Source organism: Ceratotherium simum, chromosome 15, assembly GCF_057802395.1.
Source record: "Ceratotherium simum simum isolate JZ-2026a chromosome 15, ASM5780239v1, whole genome shotgun sequence".
Taxonomy (NCBI): Eukaryota; Metazoa; Chordata; class Mammalia; order Perissodactyla; family Rhinocerotidae; genus Ceratotherium; species Ceratotherium simum.
The window spans coordinates 12,127,110-12,153,514 of record NC_141914.1 but is presented as its reverse complement, the minus strand read 5'-3'; the positions used below and the strand labels follow the sequence as shown (position 1 = coordinate 12,153,514).

At 40.3% G+C, this 26,405-nt stretch overlaps 2 protein-coding genes across 2 annotated transcripts in view; both read left to right on the top strand.

Annotated features, from left to right (window-relative positions):
* The window catches only part of MORC1 (MORC family CW-type zinc finger 1), a 159,898-nt gene extending 153,534 nt beyond the window's left edge, over positions 1 to 6,364 (top strand). Inside the window, exons 26-27 of the mRNA XM_087439421.1 lie at positions 3,280 to 3,474; positions 6,227 to 6,364. Coding sequence (XP_087295547.1) covers positions 3,280 to 3,474; positions 6,227 to 6,364 — 333 coding nt within the window. The remainder of the gene's footprint in view (positions 1 to 3,279; positions 3,475 to 6,226) is intronic.
* A 4,464-nt stretch (positions 6,365 to 10,828) lies between these two features.
* Positions 10,829 to 26,405, top strand: part of GUCA1C (guanylate cyclase activator 1C) — a 31,619-nt gene continuing 16,042 nt past the window's right edge. Inside the window, exon 1 of the mRNA XM_087439420.1 lies at positions 10,829 to 11,032. Within this exon, the coding sequence (XP_087295546.1) occupies positions 10,829 to 11,032 (204 nt within the window). The remainder of the gene's footprint in view (positions 11,033 to 26,405) is intronic.

Below are 26,405 nucleotides of genomic sequence, written 5' to 3'. Positions count from 1 at the left end.
TGAGAGACTGAATATGACTTTCAATGTAATGTGCTATATAAATATTTTTAATGTCATACTATATTAACAATGTTGTCTTCTGAACTTTTTATACATAGGAAATTACAAAATAGTAGGGAGATCCCATGTACCCTTCACCCAATTTTCCCCAATGCTTACATATTACATAATTATATAATTATAATACACTATCAAAACCAGGAAATTGAAATTGGTAAAGTGTGTGTCTCATTTTATCATATGTGTAGATTTGTGTAACCACCAACAAAATCCAGATACAGAACTCTCATTACCACAAAGATCTCCCTGCACTAGTCACACCCCATATACATATACAAACACCCCTCACCTGGGGCAGCCACTAATCTGATCTGTATCTCCATAATTTTTTCGTTTCAGGAAGGTATAGAAATGGAATCATACAGTAGGTGTCACTTTATGATTGGCTTTATTTACTCAGCATAATGCCCTTCAGATCCATTCAAGTATATTAATACAGTCCTGCCTCACTTTACGATGGGAACGTGTTCTGAGAAATGCATCGTTAGGCGATTTCATGGTTGTGCAAACATCATAGAGTGTCCTTACAAACCTAGATGGTATAGCCTACTATACACCTTGGCTATATGGAACCACTGTCCTATGGAACCACTGTCATATATGTGGTCTGTTGTTAACCAAAACATCGTTATGCAGTGCGTGACCAAAGCCTGTTCCTTTTTATTGCGGATGAGCAGCATTATTGTTTTTCTAAATAATATTGTTTTTAATATTTTATATTTATTTTTAATTTTATTTGTTTTGGTTTTATTGTTGTTTCTTTTATAAAAAAATGTTTCTTGGCTATTGTTTAGAATGGCAAAAGCTGTAAAATTCTAGAGGTCTGAAAACTAAGAACTGTAAGTAGCTGGTGACATCTGAACTATCTATGGCCCTGCCCTCCTTATTTCAGCTGAGCTGACTCTATTTACCCTACTCCACCTTCAGGCCATGGGAGATGTTACTCCCTGGGTTTACTGAGGCCTCCACAGGAACCTTTTGTGAAGCTTCCTGGAGGAAGTGGTTGTTGTCTTAGTTGTAAGTCATCGACTTCTTGTAGGTTGAATGGAAGACGTTCAAAAGTGGATTCCCCTCCAAGATCTCAGAATATCTGGATTTCAAGGCAGGATTGGCCCACGTGTTTGAAATCCCCTTGCTGTGAATACTGCACATCTGTTCTCCTAACTCCTCACTATTTAGTGCTAACTGTGTGGCAGGCATTGGAAATATAGAGGTGAACAAAACTAATTTTTTTACTTTGAGGTTGCATTCTAGAGGGAAAGACAGATAACAAACACTTAAATAAAACATAGTGTAGTGTCACATAATGATTGATACTAACTACGTAAGTAAATAAATATATGCTAATGTGGTGTGCCATAAAATAATTGGGCAGGGCCAGAGGATAGACAGTGAAGTGTGTTGGGGAAGGGGAAGGCTATTTCAGATAGAGTGAGCAAGGACTGTCTGAGCCGTGTTTCCACACAGACCTGAGGCAAGGAGTGAGCCTTGTGTAGATCTAGGGTCGAACTTAGCACACAGAGAAAGCAGCCAGGGCAAAGGGCCTGAGGTAGGAGTGAGCTTGGTGTATTCCTGGAAGAATGAGGCCAAGAACTCAGAAAATAAGGTAAGAATAGGAAGAGCCAGGTCAAGACTTCAGAGTCTAATTCCTGGTGCCCTCACACAAGCGTCCAGGCCGTTTAAGACCCTAACAATCTAAGATTTCTTCACATGGCGATCTACAAACCTCACAATTAAGTCTCAGCTTTAATAGGAAACATTATATGTGTGTGTGTGTGTGTGACACACACTGTAGGGCCAGTGTTTGCCACCAGGAAGTATATTTAAGTCCCTGCTCCCACATATTCCCCTCAATTAATAGCACATGAAAGCATAAATAATTGGAGAGTAAGTTGCTGGTGTAAATCCAAGTCAAGTACTTTAAGTCAGGACTTTAATACTCTTTAATTTAATGGAGACTCCACACCTTCCTCTCAACTCTAACAATATCTGTGCCTTACTTGGAGCACAACGCACTTTCTCCCATAAGATACACTATTTGCATATTTGTATTATCTCATTCTGTAGACTAGAAGCTTCTTGAGGGCAAAGACTGGACCTTATATATCTTTATATCACCTATAGTAAAATTCAGTGCCTTGAATTTAGGAAGTGGTGAATATCTATTAAACAGAACTCAATATGTTTAGGGATTTTTTCTGTTTAAAGGATTTTATAGACAGAAGAGAAATTCATGAGGTCATTGAGTGCTTAAAGGGGATGATGTGGACAATGTCTGGGAAGGGCCCGTATGTATTAGTGAGTGTGGTGGAGAAGGGGGAAGAGGGGAAGCGTAGACCCAGAAGACAAACGAGGCTGCCTTACAGTTTTCCTGTCAACCCAGTGATGTTAGAACACAGAAATCTCCTTATTATAGAAACAGTCAAATTTTTATCAAAACATGATTTGCCCTGTATCTCTTTTCTCAGAACATCCCCTGGCCCTTTTGAAATGTTGATACAAGCAATGAATGTCATTTTGAAATTGAAGCTTTTGGCTTCTCCATTCCCTCTTTTCACTCTGTGAGTGCCTCAGGGACAGCATGAGCTCTTGGAAGACAACCAAGACTCTTGAATGAGCAAAGCTTATGTGCATAAGTATATGACCATACTCTCTACATCAGGATAAGCAACTGAAGAGAGTGACAGAATAGGAATTTCTCTTCCTTTAGCTGCTGTGCTGTGTGGATGCTACAGACTTGAGTTATAAATAACAGGACATCATCTGCCAAGAAAGTCCCGAGTGGCTGGCCTTTCTGTCATTGCCTATGAGCTATGGGTGCTGTGGAGAGGGTCGCAGGCACCTGCCACTTTGTGCCTTGAATGATCTGGTATCACTGGTGGGAGAACAAATTCAGCCATTACGGGGTTCCTTCTTCATTCCAAAGCAAGGGTCTCCAAGCCCACTTTGGTGTGTCCTTCTTGTTCTTATGTTCGAGTTACTGGACTATTGAACATTTTTCTTCCTCTCTCTTCCCTTTCCATCAGTTTTTAAGTTCTTTAAAGGTATCAACATGTCTTAAATTTAGACCACCCATAGTACATGCATAGTTGTCAACTCTACATACAGAGTTGACTCTTGGTACATATGTGCTGAATTGGAGTATGAAATTCCTTTCTGATATTAGGAGGGAAAGTAATATTTTAAAAATATACTAAAACTTTTTAAAAACATTCCCAGATCCAGAATGTTTACATGGTCCAATATGAAAAAAAACTAAAGAGAAAAATGCACTCCATTATCTATGATGCAAATAGAAGAGGAGTGGTTAATGAAATATCTCTGGGACAATGTGAAGAAAAAAGAAAAATTGCTGAAGATAAACTGAATAATCTTCGTGTGAAACTGGCAGTATTGTTGCAGAAACTTCACCTGGTAAGTAACGAAATTTTATTTGAGCAGTAGGAATCTACTTTCTGGAAGGAGCACTTGGCTAGTTTCTTCTAACATCATCATCCACTTATTGACCTCGGACAAGTTACTTAACCTAGCCCTTACTCTCCCTGTAAGGATATTGAAATCATAAATAAATGAACTTTGAAAGTATATATTAGAACATTTTTTAAAAGTCTAGTATTTTTTGTCTTAAAAAAAATCAGAATCTTTGCTTGTGCTGTTGGTATAGTTTGATCATCTGTCTCCTCAAAAGCGTATTTCCAGTAGGAAACCTTTTCTAATTTTTTCAGACAACGAAATATTTTAATTTTATTCTAAGACCTAAATAAAAATAGACTCTTCTAATCTCAGAGGAGAGGTCAGGAAACATCGTGTGAGTATGAATTCCTATCTGTCTTGTTTGTTTGTATATTTGAATGCATAAAGGATTGAGTTTCTAGGATAGATTGAGCTAATGAGGAAAGGACCATGTTCTACTATAACACATAGAAATGCGGGATAAAATACGTCCACGATTAAAATGTGTATAGCCAAAGTTGAAAAGTCTTTCTGTAGATGCTAGAGATAAATTGAGAAATCAACAGTGAGCCTAGGAAGCATGTGGCATTTTGTACTCAGACGTAGCCCTGAGTCTGGGACAGGACCCAGGGCTTTCCTGGGCCGTGCAGGATGAAAGGGCAGGAGCTGAGTCCCCTGCAGAGAGCCCTGACTGGAGCGCTGGAGGACTGCCTTGCCCATGAAGGGGGTGGAGGAGAGACAAGGAAACTCACCAGATGTCAATATGGTACGTGATGAGCATGGACTTTGAAGTCAGGCTGCCTCGGTTTCAGTCCTGGCTGTGAACATTTCAAGGCGAGAGTCCATTGCTCCTTCAAAAAATATACGTCTTTTCGTTTCTATGGGATTTCTCTTGTATTAAATACAAAATAATATGCAGAAAATATTTTTGCTCAATTTAAGTATATAGCCAGAAGAGAAGATCCGTCCCCCTTGGATGGTCTAGGGACAGTTAAAATGTCTCATTATTAAAATAAAAAAGGACAATTATTGCTAACTGTTTTCACATAATGATAATTATATTTGTGCTTCTATCAAGAATACTACCTAAGCCAATTATTCGATTTTTTTTCTTGCTGTGAGAGTGGGATTTGGGTGGAGCTCTTTTTGGTTCTTGTGGCTGTAAAGGGTTGCAAGTGATTTCATGTGTGAAAGGTCTGGTTCCGAACCTGGCACACCGTAGAGTTTCAATGATGAGTGTTGTTTCACTAACAAGAAAAACTAGAGAGACCAAAGAAATTCTCTATCATAGAAATTGAATACCACTCTCTATCTGAAAAATTCATAAAAATTATAGGTTCTTATAATAGCAGATCTACGTTTGGCTAGGAAAAAGAATGAAAGAATAATAATTTACTCTTCTCTGTATGCCAAACCCCTGGGTTCCCTCACAGTAGCCAGAGTAATTATCCTAATTTAATTTGTTTTATTCACGGAGTTTGGTAAGGAGGTGAAGGGCTTTAGCCTGCAGAGTATGAAAGATCTTATCTAGCGTTATTGGAGAGATACTTAAGAGGCTCCTGCCCGAATATGTTTACTCTCATCCTCCACTTGAAATTTCCATTTTCACTGTCTCTGATTGCCAGAGCAACTGCAGTGGCCGTGAGCAGAGACGTGACATGAGGTGGCCCCACAGCAGACAGATGAGGCAGGCGTGTGGAGAAGTGGGGGCAGATCCAACCTGAGGTCCTAGGAGGAAGTCTAGTCTGCCAGGTAGAGAGCAGCCAAAGGACTAGACTAGACCAAGCAGACCGAGAGTGGTCAGTGTCAGAAAGGGTCCCACAGGGCATTCCTCAGCGTCAGTGAACATTTAGAAATCTAGGTGAATATCAATATCGTGGAAATTCATCTGCAGGACCTGGGCCCCGGTCACAAAGTTGGGACTCAGTACGGTTCAGCCTTGTTGGAGGATAGAGCAAATCTAGGGCAGAGGGAGCAAAGCAGAAGCACATTCAGTGGAACCAGATAGGGGATGGAGAAACTAGGATGGTGGTGCCGGACACTTATTGGCAACAATAATAAAATTAGGATTATTTCTGAAAGGTCCTTCCTAAAAATTCTCTTATCCATTGGCTCAGTTGGAGAGTGAGTTGATCCCATGGTTGGGCCTGAGGGGAGTGAGATTTAGGTCAGTAAAGAGGGAGCATTTGTCCAGCTGTTCATGGATCAAAAAGCCCGGGGCAGGAGAGCGTGAAGTTACCCAAATAGAGAACTGAGGGAAACAGAGCAAAGGAGACAGATCAGAGTAGCAATCCAAGGGCTGTGGGAGAAGATGCTACCGAGGAAAGAGGAGAAACAGGGAAGCCAAAATTTGCCTACTCATCAATTTTGCCTGTAAGGCCAAAGATTCATGAATTTTTAGAATGGGAGATGAGAGCCTATAACAGAGAAGGCAGGGGGTGCTTTAGGAATATGACAAGTAATTAAGTAGAAGGAAAAATACCAGTTGAACTATTCTCCACTAAAGAAGGAAAAAATGATCCAAATTCCTAACCTCTTGTGAGCATAAAATGAGATGAAATGTGAAAACAGTTTGAAAGGTTAAACGCATTATTCCAATACTAGGTGGGTTTTTTTGCTCCATGAATTACAGGGAAGACTCGGGACCGCCCACATTACAGGAAGAAACCCTGCAGCGTCGTCTTCTACTCTGATTATCGCTTCTCTTTTCCAGGGGCGTCCAGCAGGAGGCCTGGAGCAGACTGACAGTTATTTAGAAGCTTTGCTTAAAGAAGATAATCTCCTTTTTCAGAATACTTTAAATAAAGAGACTACAGATGCAAGACATAGTCTCCCTTTAGAGAAAAAATGAAAGTACTTCTCAAAATTAAGAGTCAGAAAAGATATTCCCTTTTAAAAAATGCTAATAAGTAAAAGGCAGATTCTTTTCAAAAAAATATTTCCCCTTATACTAGTTCTTGTAAAGTTCATCCCGTTTAACACTAAGAAAATTGTATACTTTAGAAATGGAGGCTGATTTACAATTTACGTATTTCCCAGTCCTCTAACTGTTCCTGTTCTTTCAGAAACTATTTTTAGAGTTCTCCAGTTCCCCTGTGAGCCATTAAGAAAGACGGAAATGTCATCTAGGCTTAAATTTTATTTCCACTTAAAAGACTGTAAAAACTGGAAAACAGTGGTTTTCAAAATCAGTATACAAAGGACAACAGAATCACCTCCTCTTAAAACTTGTGTTGAAAAAGACAGACAAGACATTATGCCCTTTCTCCACTACAGCCAATAGTCAGTACAGCAGAAAATATAAATCCTCAAACAACTTTGAGATACAGTTTATATAATTTTGTTATTGAGTTATAGTAAAAGAACAAATCTTCTAACTATAATGTGAGCACATATCACACATATGTAAGAATCGTGTTTTTACATTTACATATATATAAGGAATTGTATTTTTACAGTTTCCTTGATAACTGATTATTTTATTTGTTTGTTTAGAAATGTCTGCAACTTTGGACAAAAACAATAAAACATTTAATATTTGTGGAATTGTATAATTTTAATTTTATGTACATGTGCATAGTACAAAATTCAGACCACGTGAAATAGAATATGAGGAACAGTCTTCACCCCATGTTTATCTTTAGCCACTTCATTACTCTTCTCAAGAGGCATGCTTTTACTAGGTACTTGTGATCCATCCAAAGCAATCCATGTATATAAACCTCAGAAATCCTTATATAGATATAGACATGGATGTAACAGCATCCAAAAGATGCTGGTGTTTTTCCACTTAATATCCCTTCAAGATCACTTCATGTCAGGATCAGTACATGTAGAGCGCTCTCATTATCTTTAAGTGCTCCTTATTATTCCATTCTATGGACATAAATAAAATTTGTTTAACTATTCTCTTATCAATGGACATTTAGATTTTTTCCCATTCTTTTGGATTTACATGCACATGAATATCTTTGTAAATATATTCATTTCACACATGTATAATTATATCTGTTAAATAAATCTCAGAAGATGAGTTGCTGGGTCAAAGAGTATATACATTTTATTACTGGTAGAGATTGCCTAATAGCACTTCATAAAAATGTTGTTAATATACACTCCCACGGCAGTATATGAGCGACTGTTTCCTTACACCTTCACCTACTCAGTGAATTATCAAACTTCCTTATCTTGCTGATCAAAGAGGTGAAAAGTGGCATATCCTTGTAGCTTTAACATATATTTCCTATATTATGAGTAAGGTTGAACATCTTTTCATGTTTAAAATTCATTTGAATTTTTAAATTTAGTCTTTGTCCATTTTTCTATTTGGTGTTAAGTATTTTCTTACTGATTTATAGGAACTATTTTCATATTAGGGAAATTATCTTTTTTGTATTGTATGTATTACAAATATTTTCTCATAATTTTTTACTTTTAATTTTTTATGGTATTTTGAGTTATGGGATTAAAAATTGGGGGGGGGGGACGGGCCGCCCTGGTGGCATAGTGGTTAAGTGCACGCGCTCTACTTCAGCAGCCCCGGGTTCACAGGTTCGGATCCGGGCATGCACCGACGCACTGCTTCTCACGCCATGCTGTGGCGGCGTCCCATATAAAGTAGAAGAAGATGGGCATGGATGTCAGCCCAGGGCCAATCTTCCTCAGCAAAAAGAGGAGGATTGGCAATGGATGTTACCCAGGGCCAATCTTGCTCACAAAAAAAAATTTTCTTTTGGTTTAGTCTATGGTTTCTAGGTATTGTAGTCATATTTAGGGAGGACTTTCTGATGCTAAAGGTATAAAGAAATTTTACCTTGTTTTCTTATAATGATTTTAGTAGTTATACTGTTAAATCTTTTATTCATCTAGAATTTATTTTAGTGTAGGGAGTAAGTTAAAAATCCTGCTTTGTGTGTGTGTGTGTGTTTCCAGGTAGCCACAGTATTGTCCCAAAATTATTAATTCAATAATCAATCTTTTCCCCACTGATCTGCAGTGCCATCTTTATTGCATGTTAAATTCCTATTTGTATTTGAGCCGAGTTCTAAAAAAAACTCCAGTTTTCATTGATTGTTCCATCTTTTCTCATGTTGGACCCATGTTGTTTTGGTAGGGCTAGTCAATAACGTTATATTTCAGAATTTTCCTGTGTATCCTTGCATGTTTAATGCTCATTCAAACTTAGAATTAGCCCCTACCCCTCACATTTTATTAGTATTCTGTTGGGTTTATGGTGATATTATAGATTAAGATAGAATTGTGTCTTTTTTTATATGAAGTCTCTCTACCCAAGACCAAAATATTCCTTTCCATATGTTCAAATCTTCACTGGTGTCTTATATTAGCATTTAAAATTTTTCTTCAAATACATCTGGCACATTCTATTTATATTTATTGTAATTAGATTTATTCTTTGGCCTATTATAAATGAAGACTTTCTTTTATTGTCTTCTAACTGGTTAATGTTTTATATAGCAAGACTCCTGATTTTTGGATATCAATACTATATCCAATATAAAAATTCTCATACTATTTGTAATAGTTTTAAAGTTTTTTCTGTATCAGGAAGTAATCATTATGGAGATTTTTTAAAAAGCATAATTTATATGAAGAAAAACAATTTCTGGATCTCAGGTTCTCATATTCTTGATCTATCCAAAGTTTTCCTTCCACAAGGGATTTTCTTGGCCTCTTGAAAACTTTCATTACCTTCCTCTGCCATCATCAGTATCCACTCTTCCTTTAATCTAAAAATTGGTGATTAATAAATGTCAATGGTGATAAGAAGTCAATGCCTCTGAGCATCCTTCTGACATTTAGAAAAAAATCTGAAGAGGGACTTCCCCAGAGAATGGTTTTCGAAGATTCTAACAGGGTATTCCTCATATGTCCTGATGGAATAATCCACAGGCCTAGTCCTCATCATCTCGTCTTCTTTCTTTTTACTCTGCATAAGAAATCTCATCTACTCTAATGGTTTCAAGTCCTACTTCCAAATGAATGAGTTCCAAATTTCTATTACCTTATTGAACATCTTTTATTTAACTCTAATTATGAAATAGAAATTTTCTGTTGAAAGTCTACATTGGTATGTTTGAAACAAAATTAATCGTATACACCCTACCCACCCCCACTTTCTGTCAGGGCAGTTCGTTGAGGCCGCAGTGGCTCTAGTTTTAGGAGAACCTGGGGTTTTAAACAGGTGATCAGATAGGACTAGGGAATAGGGACTAAGGCAGAGACCAGATTTATGAACTGAGTCAATACGAGAATTGGGGGAAAAATGGAGAAAGGTTAGGAGGGGAGAACCATACTTGGGACCAGATGACCCTAGGTGAAATAATGTGATTCTGTTACTCCTATGTATGGTTCCCCATGTGTTACTCACAAGATGGCTTGTAGACCACATGGGGCAATTCATTTCCAGTCCTGGACCGTGGGCATAGTTCTTAGGCCCATTCACTCAGTTCTCAAGTCCATTGTACTTGGGCTTGGCTTGGACAAGATTGGCTCGGGAACTGGAGTGGGATAAAACTAGCAAGCAGAGGGCATTGGTAGATGCAGACTTGAGAGAGAGAAAAGACAAGAACAGCGAAAAAAGAAAAAAAAAAGGCAAGAACAATGCCTGAAGGCACAGCCCAATATGTTCCTTTCTCTGCAGACTACACTTTTCTGGCTGCTACATCTACAGTGTTTTTTACTACTACTAATATGTTTGTCTCTACCCATTTCCCTCTCTTATACATAGACTTCCTTTTAATTCAACAATACTCAGAATGTATCATTTTTCCGTGGTTTAAAAAACATGTTCTTCATCTAATTTATCTTCACAGTATTCAGGTGTGAAAAGGCAGATACTCTTGTTATTGTTTTACAGATGGGGAAACTGAGACTGGAGAACCTAAGTAATGTTTTAATGTAGTTAATAAGTGGTGAACAAAAGCTAGAACCCAGGCTTCCTGATTGCAACTCAGAGTTCCTTCCATTAGACCCTGCTGTATCACTGCAGAATGTAGACACAATTAATGGCTAAAAGTATGGCAAGGATTAGCCTCTCTAAAATATTGCCTCTACCCTTCACAGAAAACTGTGAGCACAAGTCCTTTGGTTAGCTATAAATGACCTAGTCTTAAAACTGTACAGAAGGGTTAATCTCACTGGCTTTCTATTCTTATTTAGCCTATAGCTGTAAGAGGTTTAGAGTAGCTTTCTAACGGCATGTGTTAGCCTCAAGTTTTAGTGAAGAGTGAGGGACTAAATCCGGAGAGACATTACATGAAAACAGCCTGAGAAAAGCTGTAGGCTGTGAGTCACGATGGGGAATAGCGAATCTATTGCTGGTGGTCAGACAGCAGTTCTTGCTAAAGACACCTATATGTGGTACAGAAAATTTATGATGGAATACCCATCCGGCCTGCAAACACTGCATGAATTTAAGACACTCTTGGGTCTGCAGGGTCTGGATCAGAAGGCCAATCAACATATTGATCAAGTCTATAATACCTTTGACATGAACAAGGTAAGACCTTTTACTTTTCGTTTGACTATGTTTCTGCATTTTCCTCTTTTTTAAAATATAAAATAGCCTGAGGTAAAATGTGTGCATCCCACTGAACGGGACGTCTTCAGAGAACCCACAGCTTGTAGGTAAGTGAGTCATTAAACACACTTAGCACTGATGGCATGAAAATAATTGGGACCAGCCTCTCTGCCCTTGGAAATGTTCTGCATGTAGGGAGTTATTTTAAAACCAAATTAAATCTCGGCATGGAATTCTAATGCTGTCGTTTAAACAAATCTAATAAGTACAGATTGGTTTACAAAGACTATTTTCAAAGTATTTAATGTGTTGGTGACATTTTATAGAAAAGCAAATTACAGGAATCTGCTTTTAAAAGTGTGATTGCATCTAGATTGGCAGATAAAATCAATAGCCAATGTGTTGTTCGTACTCAAATCAAAAGTTGGAATGCTTCATAGTACTTTTTTTTTCATATCTGATCAATTTAGTTTGGGGAAAAACAAAACAATTTACAGTTTGAAATTCAGATAAATTTTAGTTTCTAAAGATTGTTACTCAACTATTGTCTTGAATTTACTCATTCCTGAGGAGCTGCAGTACATTTAATTTCATGTCTTGAAAAAATATAAAGATGAGAAGAGAAAAGAAAATACAGAATAGAAAAATAAGACAAAAAAGTAACAATCTGAAATAATACCAGGCTCAAGTTCTTCCTGTCTGCTTCTCCTTGTGCATTTCAGTTGTTTTACCTCTAGATCTGTATGTTTCAAAATGTGCTGATTCCATCTAGAATAAAAGGGAAGGGGGAATACTACTCATAGGAAAATAGATGATTTTAGAAGGCTGTGTGTGATAATAAAAGAGAAAGAAGGGATAATTAATTCAATATAATTAAAAGCACTGGCTGTCCATTAGGATGTATGGAATTAAGGGCAGCCTTTTGAGCCCTTTTCCAAAGCCCCAAAACCAGATGACTTAAAAGGAAGTGACAGACAGGTACAGGGGAAAATTAAACCTGTGCAAAATGGACAGCTGTTTTCATCCTTGTAGCAATGTTGGGAACAGATTTGTTTTAGGACGTTATAGTCTTTTGTCCTTTGTTTTCAAGCATGAATTAAGCACTGCCTGCTTAGCATGATGGTTTTCCTCCTCATAAATTTTACTTAGTGTAGATGCAAGGAAACAGAGCTCTGCCCCCAAGGAGCTTACAAATCAGTGGGAAAATGAGGCAGATTCTGCTTTTGTTCTTAACTCTGAAATATGTTCCGGATATGCTATAGACTGTGCCCCAGATTCATATGTTGAAATCTAAACCCCAATGTGACGGCATTACGAGGTAGGGTTCTTTGGGAGGTGTTTAGGTCATGAGGTAGAGCCTTCATGAATAGGATTAGTGCCCTTATAAAGAGACCCCAGAGTTCCCTCTCCCCTTCCTCCATGTGAGGACACAATGAGAAGACAGTTGTCTATAAACCAGAAAGTGGATCCTCACCAGACACAGAAGCTGCCTGTGCCTTGATCTTGGGCTTCCCAGCCAAAGAAATATGAGAAATAAATTTCTGTTGTTTAGACGACCCAGTCTATGTGATTTTTGTTATGGCAGCCCGAACTGACGAGGACAGGATACTGTGTGCATGTTGGCATGTTGTCTCTCTTTCTCTCTGCCTGTGTACGTGTCTCTCAGTTCTCTCTCTCTTTCTGTCTCTCTTGTCATTGTCTATGTTTCACTCTCTGTGTGGCTGCTGTCCCACAGTGCCTGCTGTAAGCAGCCCAGTTTCACAATGGAGGTCTGTTGCTCTAGGCAGCAGCTTCTCAGGCTCTGACTGTACTCCTGAGAGGTTAGCAGATGAGTTGTCATCAAGTTCTTTAGTTATGCTCCAAAGGTGGTGATGTCTTGTCGCATGCCAGCGAGTCTGTTGTTAGCCCAATGTTTGTGAAAGCGCTGTGTATGTCAGTGGTTCATCTGCAGGAACAGGGACATGTGAAAAAGAGTGCTGGGTGGACGCAAGGAAGTGCTGTCACAATGAAGCCCCTGTGGAGGAGCAAGGGCAGACGACGTCCAAACAGGCAGCCTGGGGCGTGTGTGCCACCGGAGTGAGAATCCTCTGAGGGACGGTCATGGGACCACCAAGCCCATCTAGGAGCTTACTTTAAATCACTTGGAAGGTCTGCTGGTTTATCATGATTCGTCATAGAGATTTTATGTTTACTTAGGAACCTAGGCAGCGATGACTAATGCTACGAAAGGTGTGGGATCTCAGCATAAAACCAGGTCATAAAATGAGAAGAGTAAGGATTGTTCATTGTAAGGGATAGTAAGAAATGATAGGCAATTATGCACAGGAAAACAAAAAAGCCATATATTTAATTAGATCCATAAAAGTGCCAGCTGTCCAGAATCCCCGAGGATTTACTCTCACTGTGGAGCTCCTCTGCAGTTTCAACTATTCTGGATGGAAATCCGTCTAAAATGCGTTTCATACTTTCCTGCCTCCTCAAAGTGCCGGTCATACATTTTCTTGATATCGGAGTCATTGTTGTGAACATCGGTTGTTACATTTATGAAATACCATGAAGCACTCATTCCTGTTGAAGTTGCTGGGGCTAAGTTTCCTAATGTTAACAATCCTGAAAATATGTGCTTTCGTCATGTTTGCTTTTTGTTTTTCTGTCTCTTTCCCTGCTGTGAAATGCACCTTTCCCAGCTTTCTGATTGTTATAATGTTAATAAGCTTCTGATCTCTTTTTACTTCGCCATTTCTAACCTAGCTTCAGCTAACCAAGCCTATTAGAATAGCGCTTAAAGTAAAAGTAAATAGATCCTGAAGTTTAGAGCATAAAATTTATAACATTTCCTTTGGCCAATCACACACTCTTGCAGGCTTCTCCTTGGCACTCAGTAACAATAGTCAACGCTTTCTGCGTGCTTATGATGTGCCTGGCACTGTTCTAGGCCCAGTACATAGACTAATGCCTTCAACATCACAAGGATAATAGAACTAGCTTTGAGGCAGCAGCCAGGATGTTGGCCTCTCAGAACTGCCAAGAGGGTAATTGACCAGGGCTGCAGATGCACGCTTTGAAATCCATCACTGCGCTTGTGCTGAGTCCACGCCTGGACTTAGATGACCACCAATGATGGGGTGCAACAGAAATCATAAGGCCAACCCATTCCTATGAGACAAGGGGACTCCTTTGTCAGCTGGCGTTGGTTTGAGGATTCTCTGGTGGCTTTTCGGAACTGAAGGTTTCAGGAGTGTCTCAGACACTCCCACCCAACGCTCGTTCTCTCCCTCTCTTCTTCACCTGGGTCAGGTTAGCATCCTGGTCTGACAGCTCCCCAGCCTTCTCTGACTTCCTTCCTATTTCCTCCATGCAGCATTTCTCCAAATAAAATCCTTAAATTGGGATTAATAGGTCTAATATCCTGTGAATAAGAGTCTCAAAAAAAAGCCCAGAGAAAATGTAAGATTATAACAAAACAAACCAGAAAATTTTCCCAGCTCTATCAGACCCTCATTTCACAAGGGCCCAGCACAGTAGGTAGAAAGAGATCAGCCTACATCATATGCTAAGAAATTTTGTAACAACAGGGATAAAGAGAAGATCCTAAAATCCTTGAAAAAGGAAAAAAAAAAACAAAATGGAAATCCAAATGGTATTGACCTCCTTACCACCTACACTGGAGGCTAGAAGTAAATGGAGAAATGCCTCCAAAATTCTCAGGGAAAAGTAGCAAGCCAGATCCAATGTCAGGAGAGAGTGAAGACATTCAAGGACTAAAAATTTACTTCACATTTATTTCTTCTTAGGAATCTACTGGAGCAGGTGCTCCAGCAAAATGAGGGAATCTGTCAACAAAGAGGGAGGGAGTGAATCCAACATAGAACAGATATGGGCAGTCCAGGGTCCTGGACAGGGAAAGTCCAGATCAACAGCTAGGCAGAAAGCCCGATGTGCTGCTAATCCAGACTGAAAAGGAAGAAGAGAGACTCGGGGAGGAAGACCTGACAGAATGACATTGATGGATTATCTACTGTGCTTGAGGATTTCAAAAACAATATTCATGTATTAATTGATATTTAAGCAATCTGGTGATGCATTTTGAAAAAAATTCACAAGGCTAGGTACAAGGGAAACTATTGAAATTTAAAGTGAGGCAATGTTAAAAATTTTTATTACGAAAATTTTACATATGTACGAAAGTAGAGAGGATAATCTAATGAACTCTCATAAAACCATCACCTGTTGTCAACAAGTATCAAAATTTTGCCACTTTTATTTCATTTGTCCTTCCTATGCTTTTTCTGGATTTTTTAAAAAGAAAATAAACATATGATTTCTCCTGAAAATTCTTCATTATTCATCTGTAACCACTAAGGACACTTTTTAAACATAACTACTATACTATTATCATACATAACAAAGGTAACAATTCCTAATGTCATCTAACACCCATTCTTTGGGCAAATTTTCCTGATTGGCTCAAGAATACATTTTTAGGGCTGGCCCCGTGGCTTAGCGGTTCAAGTGCGCACGCTCTGCTACTGGCGGCCCGGGTTCAGATCCCTGGCGCGCACTGACGCACCGCTTCTCTGGCCATGCTGAGGCCGCGTCCCACATACAGCAACTAGAAGGATGTGCAACTATGACATACAACTATCTACTGGGGATTTGGGGGAAAAAAGGAGGAGGATTGGCAATAGATGTTAGCTCAGAGCCGGTCTTCCTCAGCAAAAAGAGGGGGGTTAGCATGGATGTTAGCTCAGGGCTGATCTTCCTCACAAAAAAAAAAAAAAAAGAATACATTTTTATTATTCCTTGATTTGAGTTTGGATCCAAACAAGGTCCACACACGGAAACTGGGGCTTATGACTCTTAAGTCTGTTTTTTCTATAACAGTTCCCTAACCACCTCCTCCCCTCAGCCCCATTAATGCCACTGATTTTCCAGGGAAAGTGAGTTATTGGTTCTGTAGCATATCCTGCATTCTAGATTTAGTTGATTGCTTTCTTATTGTGTCATCTAACTTGCCTTCTGTTCTTCATATTACCTGTAAACTGGTATTTAGCTCTAGAAGCTTAAATAGATTCAGATTCATTTGTTTGGCAAAAATACATCACAAGCACGTAATTATTAGTTGTCTCACTTTTAGTGGGTTGTCCATTAGGTTCGGGAGGTGTCAGCCTGATAAGGATGAGGCAATTATTAACTCCCTGTGAAATAAGGAAGTCAATAATTTGGGTATACCAATTGGCTAGGCAGAGAACAAAATTTATTACAGTCATTAAAATGAAACTCTGACTCTTAGATTAACCTACAGGTGTGGGAGTATGGAGGAAAAACAAATACTCCCACCATGACCAATTTCAAGCTACCAATCATTTTATACTTGGCTTGCAAAATTCCTGAAAATGTCACAGTCAGCTTGCACCAGCAGGTAGAATAGGCTCCAGGATGCCACTGGGATGTGTGTGAGGGTCACTGAACTGAATACTTCTCATTTGCTCCAAAAGGAATTAAATAGGTAATGTCTAAAATTGATCAATCAAGACGTAAACAGAATAAACATCTCAATTACGAACGTGTAAATAAAGGCTAGAAAAAAATCACCAAAATGTTCAAAATTTTTAATTATAAGCCTTTTCATTTAATTTTAACTGTGTACATGTACAATGTACGTGATAAAAAATAAAAACTGATTAAAAAATTTTTTTAAAGATGAAACACAAAAGACTAGCAAATCTTTGTAGGCGAGGTGAGTGATGGAAACTGCTCTCCTCACAATTAAGTTCTGTCTCTGCACAAGAGACAACATAGATTCCTTAGTTCCTATAACTAGGAATTGTCCATTTCATTATGGAAATCCTACTGACTTGAAAGCTGAGGGTCTGTCCTGGCCGAGACGTGGTAGTGAGGAATCTCATCAAAACATGAAGTCTCCATTGGAAAGTACAAGATGAAAGAGTGTGGCTCTTGTGGTCAGTAATAGACCCACACAGGGGACTTGAAGAGTGGGACTTGAAGTTAGGTGGGGTCCAAGGACTGACCAGTGCCACCACCACTATAATAGTTTTCTAAACCCCCCCATGACCATTTATGCCATTGATTTGCTAGGGAAAGTGAGTCATTGCCAACGACTCACTAGAAAAGCAGAAGCTGGTGAGCATTGGAGCTAGGTCTGGGGCCCCAGATATTTCAAAAACAAGAAACACTGTGGAAACGTAGACATTATTGCTCGCTATTGGTTCCTAGAAGTCAGTGACGGTGGACAGGGTCTGCACCATTCTTACCTAAGCATCCACACGCTTCGCCTGGAGATTGATGCAAAACGCCCGGTTCCCTAGAAACTGCTTCCTATTCTAGGCATGAACCTGGACTCTGGGCTCTTTGAATACAGAGTGTATGAAGTTGAGCTTACTTCTGCCTGCCAAAGTGCAGGCAGAGCCCGGTGATGAAGGAGCACCCAGCACTGCTATTCATCCTGTACTCTTTGCACTCCAGCCACACTGCTTTCTTCACACTAGATCCTCAATTTGCTCTTCTTCATGTCTTCTTTCTCTCTCTCTTTTTTTTTTTCCTTGGTGAGGAAAATTGGCCCTGAGCTAACATCTGTGCCAATCTTCCTCTACTTTGTATGTGGGATGCCACCACAGCATGGCTTGATGAGCGGTGTGTAGGTCTGTGCCCGGGATCCGAACCCTCGAACCCCAGGCCTCCAAAGCAGAGCGCACAAACTTAACCACTATGCCACTGGCCCGGCTCCTCCTTTCTCTTTTAAGTGCAATTAGTGCATGAATTCATCCTTGTGAAGCAATAGTGCAGAAATATGAAGAATAAAAATGAAGAATTAATTATCTCCTTCAAATCCTGCATGTTTCTCCAGACCAGGCACCTAGCACAGTGGCATAAAGTAGATGCTGAACAAATCTTTACTGAGTGATTCATAGGGAAGTGACAACTTTAGTACCTTCATTTTTATATATGCATTTCTTTCCTTTCCATTCCTCTCTCTTTCCTTCCCTCTCTTTTTCCTCCATATTTATACCAAGAAGGGCCACTGTGTCTTCCCAATTCTAACTTCGTGCTCAATTGGAGTAACTATCTCAAAGGAAATTTTAAAATTTATTTTTTTATTTGTGTAGCTGGCAAGAATTTCAGCTCAAATATTCAGGCATTCAAGAAATGTAACTTTAGTTTTCCATAATGAAGTTAATTTATATTTTGAATCTCTCTTTTACCAAGGAGAGTTCTCCCTCCACTTTCTAGGGTTGCATGTAAACCCCAAGGGTGCATCTAAACCTCAAGGTATTAATAGGGGTCGGAGGAGCATCTGGCCACACTGGTCTTTGCTCAGATGGCATCTCTCCTCATCTCCTACATCAACTCAGAAGTCTGCTGTCTCTGCACAACTAGGCCTCCGGGGTCAGATTCTCTCTCGGCGACTTTATACGCCTAGGCCTGGCAGCATCTCAGGCTGGCTCAGGATTGTCTGGCCAGATACTCCATACAGCCTTTCCTCCCAAGCTGTGTTAGGTTCAGGGGAACTTGGTGAGTTTCTACCTTTCCACCCAGTTGGGGAATCACAGGTGCTTCTGCTCTCACATCTGTCAGCACCCCCTGGAGTTTCTAGCACCCACCCCTGTAACCATTCCCGGCCCTCACAGAGCAGTATCCTCTCCCTAACCCACCACCCCCCGCTCCGCCAGTGTCTTACAACTCTCTCTTCCTTCTCTATTCCACACCTCCCCAGCCTATGAAATCTTTATCTAGTTTGGGAGTAGCCAGGAGAAACTAGAGAAACTGGCTCTAATGATGTATTCTTCCAAATCTTTTGTTTATGGCATAAATTTTATGCTCTGAATCCTAAATGGCTTAAACTATTGAAACTCAAGAGCTAAGAATGAAGTCTTGATTTCTGCTTTTCTGCTACAATAACTGTCTCTCAGGCAATAATGTCTTTACCGAATGTAGGAGGGCTGGATGATAGAAGACATTACCAGGAGCAAAGCCACATCCTGACAGGCCATGTTACCATCCCACAGCATTTGCAAATGCTGACTGAGCACCTGGAGGCATGGTGGAGGGAAGGTCGGAACAAAGGTGAATAAGAATTGGTCCCTGTCCTCAAAGGAGTTTACGATCTAGTGGGATGACTAATGCATCTTCAAAAAATAAAAGGTAATAAAGAATCAAACATTGAGAAAGGGCAAAGCATCATAGTACTCTCTAGTTTCAAGCTTACACATGAGTCGTTGGTATTATAAGGCTGGGTTTTTTTTGTTTTTTGGTGAGGAAGATTGGCCCTGAGATAACATCTGTTGCCAATCTTCCTCCACTTTGTATATGGGATACTGCCACAGCATGGCTTGATGAGTGATGTGTAGGTGCATGCCTGGGATCTGAACCCGTGAACCCCGGGCTGGTGAAGTGGAGCCCATGAACTTTACCAGTACGCCATCGGGCCAGTTATAGGGCTTCTTTTAAACACCGTCCAGTGATGGTACTGATGGTCCGGCCTCTTCCTAGACAGACTTCCTAGACGTGAAGGGCCAGGGAGACTCTTTGGCTGCATCCCAGGAGGGCAGTAATGGTAGAAAAATCACACTCTGATTTTAGAGGGGGTAGGGGTGAATAGGTAGGTAGAAATCATGATTTCTGCACCCCCAGAGTGTTTACAATCTAGTTAGGATAAAAGTTATGTCAAGATTAAATGCTCCAAGAATCAAATAAGGCAGTATAATATAACAGACTACAGCAGGACTGTGCTGTCCACGGTACACTTACTGGGATCAGAAGATGCGATGAAAACAAAATTGTGCGGTTAGTCAGGAAAGGCTTTCTGGAGAAGTTGAGACATTTTGGGATCTTGAAAGACGTGAAGAACTTGGATTATTACTAATAAAAGCTAACACTTACTGAACACTTCTGTACCAGTCACTGTTTTAAGCACTTTATGTTTGTTATCTCATAGAATCCTCACAACAATAATATGAGTAGGTACTATTTTTATCATCCCCATTTTACAGATGAGGAAACTGAGGCACAGAGAGGTTAAGTAACTTGCCTAAAACTACACAGCAGAGTTGGGATGCTGGCAGTCTGACGTCAAGGGCTGCACCCTAAACTGCCATGGTATTCCACCTTTGACAAAGGGGTTGAGAATTTCAACAAAGAACAGCTCAAATTAAAGTATGAGGCAGGAGAGAGAAGGGTCTGTGGAGACCTGACTAAGGCAGAAGGTTACTGCGAGAGCCTGACTGGAGACCACGCACTCTAGGCAACTTCCTGTACCTTTGCTCCAGACAGATGACCAGCCTGTTCTTGAGACTACAGTTATTCCCCTCCGTCATAGCTGAGAAACGAGGCACCCAGAACACTGAGATGCCAGGAGTGAGTGGCTTGGAGAATCTCAGAGCAGAAGGCCCTCAGTCCTTTGGCTCCTGGTCCACATTCTTGCTGCTGTGATAGTGGGAAAGTGCATGGGTTGCCCTCAGGGCCACACCTAGGATCTGGGTTTTACCCAGAGTGCCATTGTTAGCTCTTAAATTGGATCAAAAAGTGCTATAAGAATCATCATTTGTCAGATATGCCCATGCAGGAGAGCAGGGATGAGGCCATTTCTCAAGGGCAGAAATGGGGTAATAAAAGCCTGATTACGGATGCAGAAGAAATAGAGGGGAAAAATGGGCTGAAAAGACTTGTCAGAAGATTTGCCTCTTGTAGGACTTACCAAGGTCTTCCAAGGGAGGTAAAATGGTTTCTCTGAATTTATGGGTTTGGAACTCAAACCATAAATGGAGTGATGGTTTAAGCCAGAAAAACAGTTGTCAGCTCTAGGACACATCTAAACACTAGGATAAAACAAACAGCCAAAGCAAGTTCTCAGGTTGTTTAAATCAGCCTCAGACAAATCCTGGGACTCAAGAGTGAGAGCATGGTGATTCTTAGAAACCTGGCTGATTCACCTGTTACAGAAAGCAGGGTCAGGATAAGCGGCAAGCTGTGGGGTGTAGTATGTGATTACTGCAATCTATCTGATAGTTTACCTATAAATATGTGCACAGAACAAATCTTAGCTTTAGTGTATCAGAAGTCCTTGCCATTTTTAAATGAGCGCCTCGGTGAATCTCTTAGAATGTGAATCACAGGCCACCACGAGGACGGTGGAGGCAGTCACTTGGGAAGAGTGGGATTGCTGGGCTCCCGTCCTGGCTCTGACCCTATTGCTGTGTAATCTTGCACAGGGCTCATAACCTCTCTGTGTCAAAATCTTCAATTCTAAAACTGAGACAAGAGCTATCCTTCATACGTTACCACTGAGCTCATGTGAAATAACGTAGAAGACTGAAAAAAAATGTGTAATACAGCGCACAAAGGGATGGTATGTTTGTCTGTAAAATGCAGATAACTCTGACCTCAGCCTCCACAGCTATGGTGGCAGTGAAGATTAACTCTACTTTTTATCAAGCTCAAATTATATGTGCAAAAGAAAGGGTGTGCCTCCAGGTGCAAGGGTGGCTTTCTCGCCATTTCTCATCTGTAATTGATCCAAGTGTTTTAGACAAAAATTCGTGCTGTTTGGGGCAACGCTGGCCCCTCGCAGTGGTGCCAGTCACAGAATGAAATTAATTAAATGAGAATCATTTTAGAGTTTCAACTGCCTTCTTAATCTAACCCAGGACACCTCCATGGGAGCCCCAGCTCTACTTGATATTCAGAAGTGACCTTTGGTTATCTGGTTCCTTAGCTTCTCTTTGTGTGAGAGCCCTTATAAATTGGAGCAGGCAACCCAGCTTTTAACTTGTGTCATAATTGCTGCTGTTCATTAACCTCCCAGCTGCCCTGCAGCCTATAACACTGCATCGGGCTGCCTGGCCTACAAGGTGACCGCAATTACTGCTGCTATTCATAAGACACATTTACTAGAAACAAATGACCATCTCTTAGATTGTAATCCATTAGGCTGCAGTCTCATAAAGGTAAAGACAAGGCTTCTAACTTCAGAACTACCAGCGTAGAAGCTCTTAGGAAGCATTGGTTGGTGTTAGTAAATCGCCTCATATTTGTCTAGCACTTTGTAATTTACTAAGTATTTTCATATATACCATCACTTATCAACATTTTAGCTGAGCCTCTCACAGAATTTAACCTGTAAAAGACATCCACTGTACCTGGTGACATACATTTAAATTCAAGCTGTTGTGACTCATGTATTTTAACAAAATCTGTTGGAATTGTGGTTCTCAATGCTGGCTACAGGTTAGAAGCACCGGGGCTTGTTATTAAAATACCAGTGGCTGAGTCTCCACCTCAGTCCAACTGAATCAAAGCAATGTTTTGCTGGGTGGTTCAACTGTGCAGCCAGATATGAGCACGACTGCTACATCAACAAGACCACAGTCAGAGTGGCAGAAAACTGGGTTCTAGGCTCATTTCTGCAACCAAAGAGCTGTATACCATGGCTATAAAAATACATATGGATATATAAAAATACATGGATACATAAAAATACATGGATATATAAAATACGTATACATATAAAAAGGGGATTCTGGGCACAAAACTATTAATCAGAGGCAGTTCCTCTGACTGTTCTTTTAGTTACAGTCAAAAAATACAGCCTTGTAGCAAGTAATACAGGTATATACATTCCACCATCTTCTACATCCTTTATTCACCTCTTCTCTTCATTAAAGAATCAGGATCCAGGCTCTTCCATGGGAAATAAAACTCGCTTAGGAGACAGGCTGACTGAATGAGAGTGAGGCTGGGTTTTATTTTATCTGTTGCTATATCTGTTCAGGGAGACAGGAGCTTCCACATTGGCTATCTGAGGACGTTCCTTGCAAATGGCCGCCATTGCTATAGTCCCAGCTGGGTCTTCAGTGGTTGGTTCATTCAGAAGTGAGCAAACTCAGACAACTGTCTCGTCTTCCCCAAACACACATGAGACTGGCTTCTGATTCACAGTGGGCCAGACACCTGCTGAGCTGGCTGCATTCTGGGGGCAGATGGTCAGGGAGTCTTGACATCTGGAAAACCTATTAATAATGAGGAGCTTGTTTGGTCAATATTATGAAAAGCCTTTCATCTCAGAACCCTCGAATTTTGTACAGTCATGCTCAAATCAAGAGCAACCATGTCTGATCTGCATAAAGATCACATTATAGAACCAATTTACCAAGCCAGCAGTATATTCCTCGTCTTATAGAGGTGAATCTCTCCTCAGGACATTCCAGCAATTCCATGGCTGATAGAGGCTATGTTTGCTGTTAATATAAATGTCTGCAGGTACAAATGAGCTAGGTCATAAATCCTGAACATAACGTTTCCCTTTAAAATTCACAAAAGTATTTAAAAAGTATTCACATGTATTTAACATGGTAGAGGAGGCCTTGTATTGCCTACTTTCTTTGCAGTTCCTAAATGCAAATTAAATACCACTGACAATTGCTGATCAATCATAGGACACGCTTACACCAGCTCTGAGTTTCCTTCCTTCTAACCATCTGAGCAACCATTTTCAGGCAGAAATTTCAATTCAATTCATAATTCAGTTGCAACTGACCTGCCACAGCTGGTAAAATGTCATTGAAAAGTGTCACATATGAAAGAATGAAAACATGCAAATGTCGTCAGGTTAGGGGCTGTGACAATTCATGAATTTTTCACAGAGAGTGCTTCTGTGAAAAGTAGCAGAAAGTTAATGGTGTGGGAGGAAATAGTTTTAATCTGGGGCTATAATTTGGTGAATTTTTGTTGGATTTGGACTATTTGTTTTCCTGAATAAGAGGAATACTCTAAAATAAATGGGGTTTTATCACGAGTTGTTGTAATAACAACCATTTCTATTTCTATGGTCTTAGTGTTACTAGAACACTAGATGCTGTGGTTCTTCGTTAATACCACGTAAGGCCTTGTTAGGGTTAAATGAGTTCATATGTATTAAGCACAATGTCTGGCCTTACAAGGCCAGTATTACAGCAAATATTACATGCACGGCAAGTATTACATCAACACCCGCAGTTGTCATTGTCATCATGATTATTATTATAATTGTCATTATTACTAGTACAGTCCATTTCTCATGTGCAAAATGGACTATTTCCAGTGCTGAAATGCTACAATTTGAATCAATGAAATGAAGCCAAATTCCCCTAATGACATTACCCAGTTTATAAATTCATGGTCCGTCATTGGGACAAAAACCCAAAGCAGATGTCTCTGAAACATGCTGAGATGACATTTAAATATCTGTTTCTCAGGGTCACTCAGAAAAACAGAGAGAGAGTGATGGTGGGACCGTATGGGGCATATCAGATGATATGTACAGTGAGATTTTACCCAGAGATCGCACAGGGTGGGAAGAATGAAGGGATTGATTAGGGCTCTAATGCAGGTGTGAGGCCCTCAAGAGGGGGCAAATATTTAGCCAAAGCAAGGACGGGCTGCACAGCAAAGGAAGGCTCTCGATTCCTAGCCAAGAGCGTGGTGAAGACTAACAGGATGGGCTGAAGCAGGACCAGGACATAAGCTCAGGTCCCGGAGGGGCAGCTGGGAAACTTTCCTGGGGAAACTGTGGGCTGAGAGAGACAGTTGTCTATAGGGTGCTGGAGGCTAAACCCATGGACAGGGAGAAAGGGACTAAGGATTCCCAGATGGGTGGAAGAAATGTTCATCAAAGATGCCAGGGAGCAGGAGAGGGGAGGAGGAGAGCGAACACTTTTCGTCCTGCTGAGCCGGAGGGCTATGGGTCTGGGGGAGGGAGGGCCTGGAATTGGTGGCCCTGAGAGCCCTCAGGGCCCACAAGTCTCCCTGAGGCTAAGCCGCTTAGAGCACACAGGCCAGCTCTACTTTGGGCAGCACCAGGTGTGAAGGGAGCATAGGCTCCAAGAAGCAGCATCTTCAGAAAACCCGAGTTACCTTACTTTATATAATTCTATTACCAAATTCTGCCACACACAAGAATCCAGAACAACACGCTGCATTGAATGTGTCCATCTACCCGAGGCTATGGACATCTCTTCCAGAAAGAGAATTCGGTTATAACATGCTTTGAGGGCAATATGGGGAGGTATGAAGAACAAATGTCTTAGAGCAAGGCTGACTGGCTTTAAATCCTGGATTCACCCACATCCTTGTTTTATTACTTTAACTAGTTTATTTAACCTCTCTGGAAATCCATTTTCTCCTCTATAAATAAGAATAATAAGGCTACCTGCAAAGCTGCTGTTGGGATTAGAGATGATGCATGGAAAGTGACTACAACAGTGCTTGGGACATAGGCTTTTTCCTTTTTTTTTTTTCAATTAACGGTAGCTCTTATACTTAGTAATAAATAATAAAATAATTATGTGCATGTGAATATAAGCTTTATAATTTAACTTTCTACCTGCATTGCAAATTGATCATATCCTAAAAACAACTGTGACTTATAGCGGATCATGAACATTGTCTGGAGACCATATATTCCACTTATGGATTTTCTGTTGGACAGAAGCTCTGCAGAATCTTGTTTTCCTTATTTTTTAGTATATTGGACTTCTAAAGTTTCATCTCTTTAGTGTTAGGAAAAAAGTGATATATTTTTTAAAATCTTTTTATATTTTTTATAGATGTAACAAGTATGCCTTGTAGTTTCCACATATTTTGCAGATCATGAGAAAGCTTAAATTTGAAGTCTCCATATATTTTCCTCTCTCTCTTTTTTGACTACTCTACAAAATGATTTTTTTTTTTTTGTGAGGAAGATCAGCCCTGAGCTAACATCTGCCAATCCTCCTCTTTTTGCTGAGGAAGACTGGCCCTGGGCTAACATCCGTGCCCATCTTCCTCCACTTTATATGGGATGCTGCCACAGCATCACTTGCCAAGCAGTGCATGGGTGCGCGCCCGGGATCTGAACTGGCGAACCCCTGGCCGCCACAGCGGAGCATGCGCACTTAACCACTTGCGCCACCAGGCCAGCCCCTACAAAATGATTTATAACATATTAATGGAGCCAAACTCCCTCAGGAGCCTGAGAAACTGTTATTCTTCTATATCTTGACCCACGTTTAATCCACTCCATCTTCCCCATAACCTTCCACATATCTTCCCTATAATCCACTCCATCCTAAGAACATGATGTATAAATCTAGAAACATGTTGGGATTAAAATTATATTTGTATACATGCTCCCAAACTCCCTTTTCCTGAGGCTCACTAGAATGGCTTTGTGTGTTCCTCCCCTCCCTCAACCTCAAAGGAGGATCCTGCCATTGCCACACTAAGTTTTTAGAATTTTGTGATGCAGAATTATGAGAAAAATTGGTGGGGTAAAAACATGAACTGTTCCTGTGCTAGGCTGCCAGTGAAGAAGCTTGGC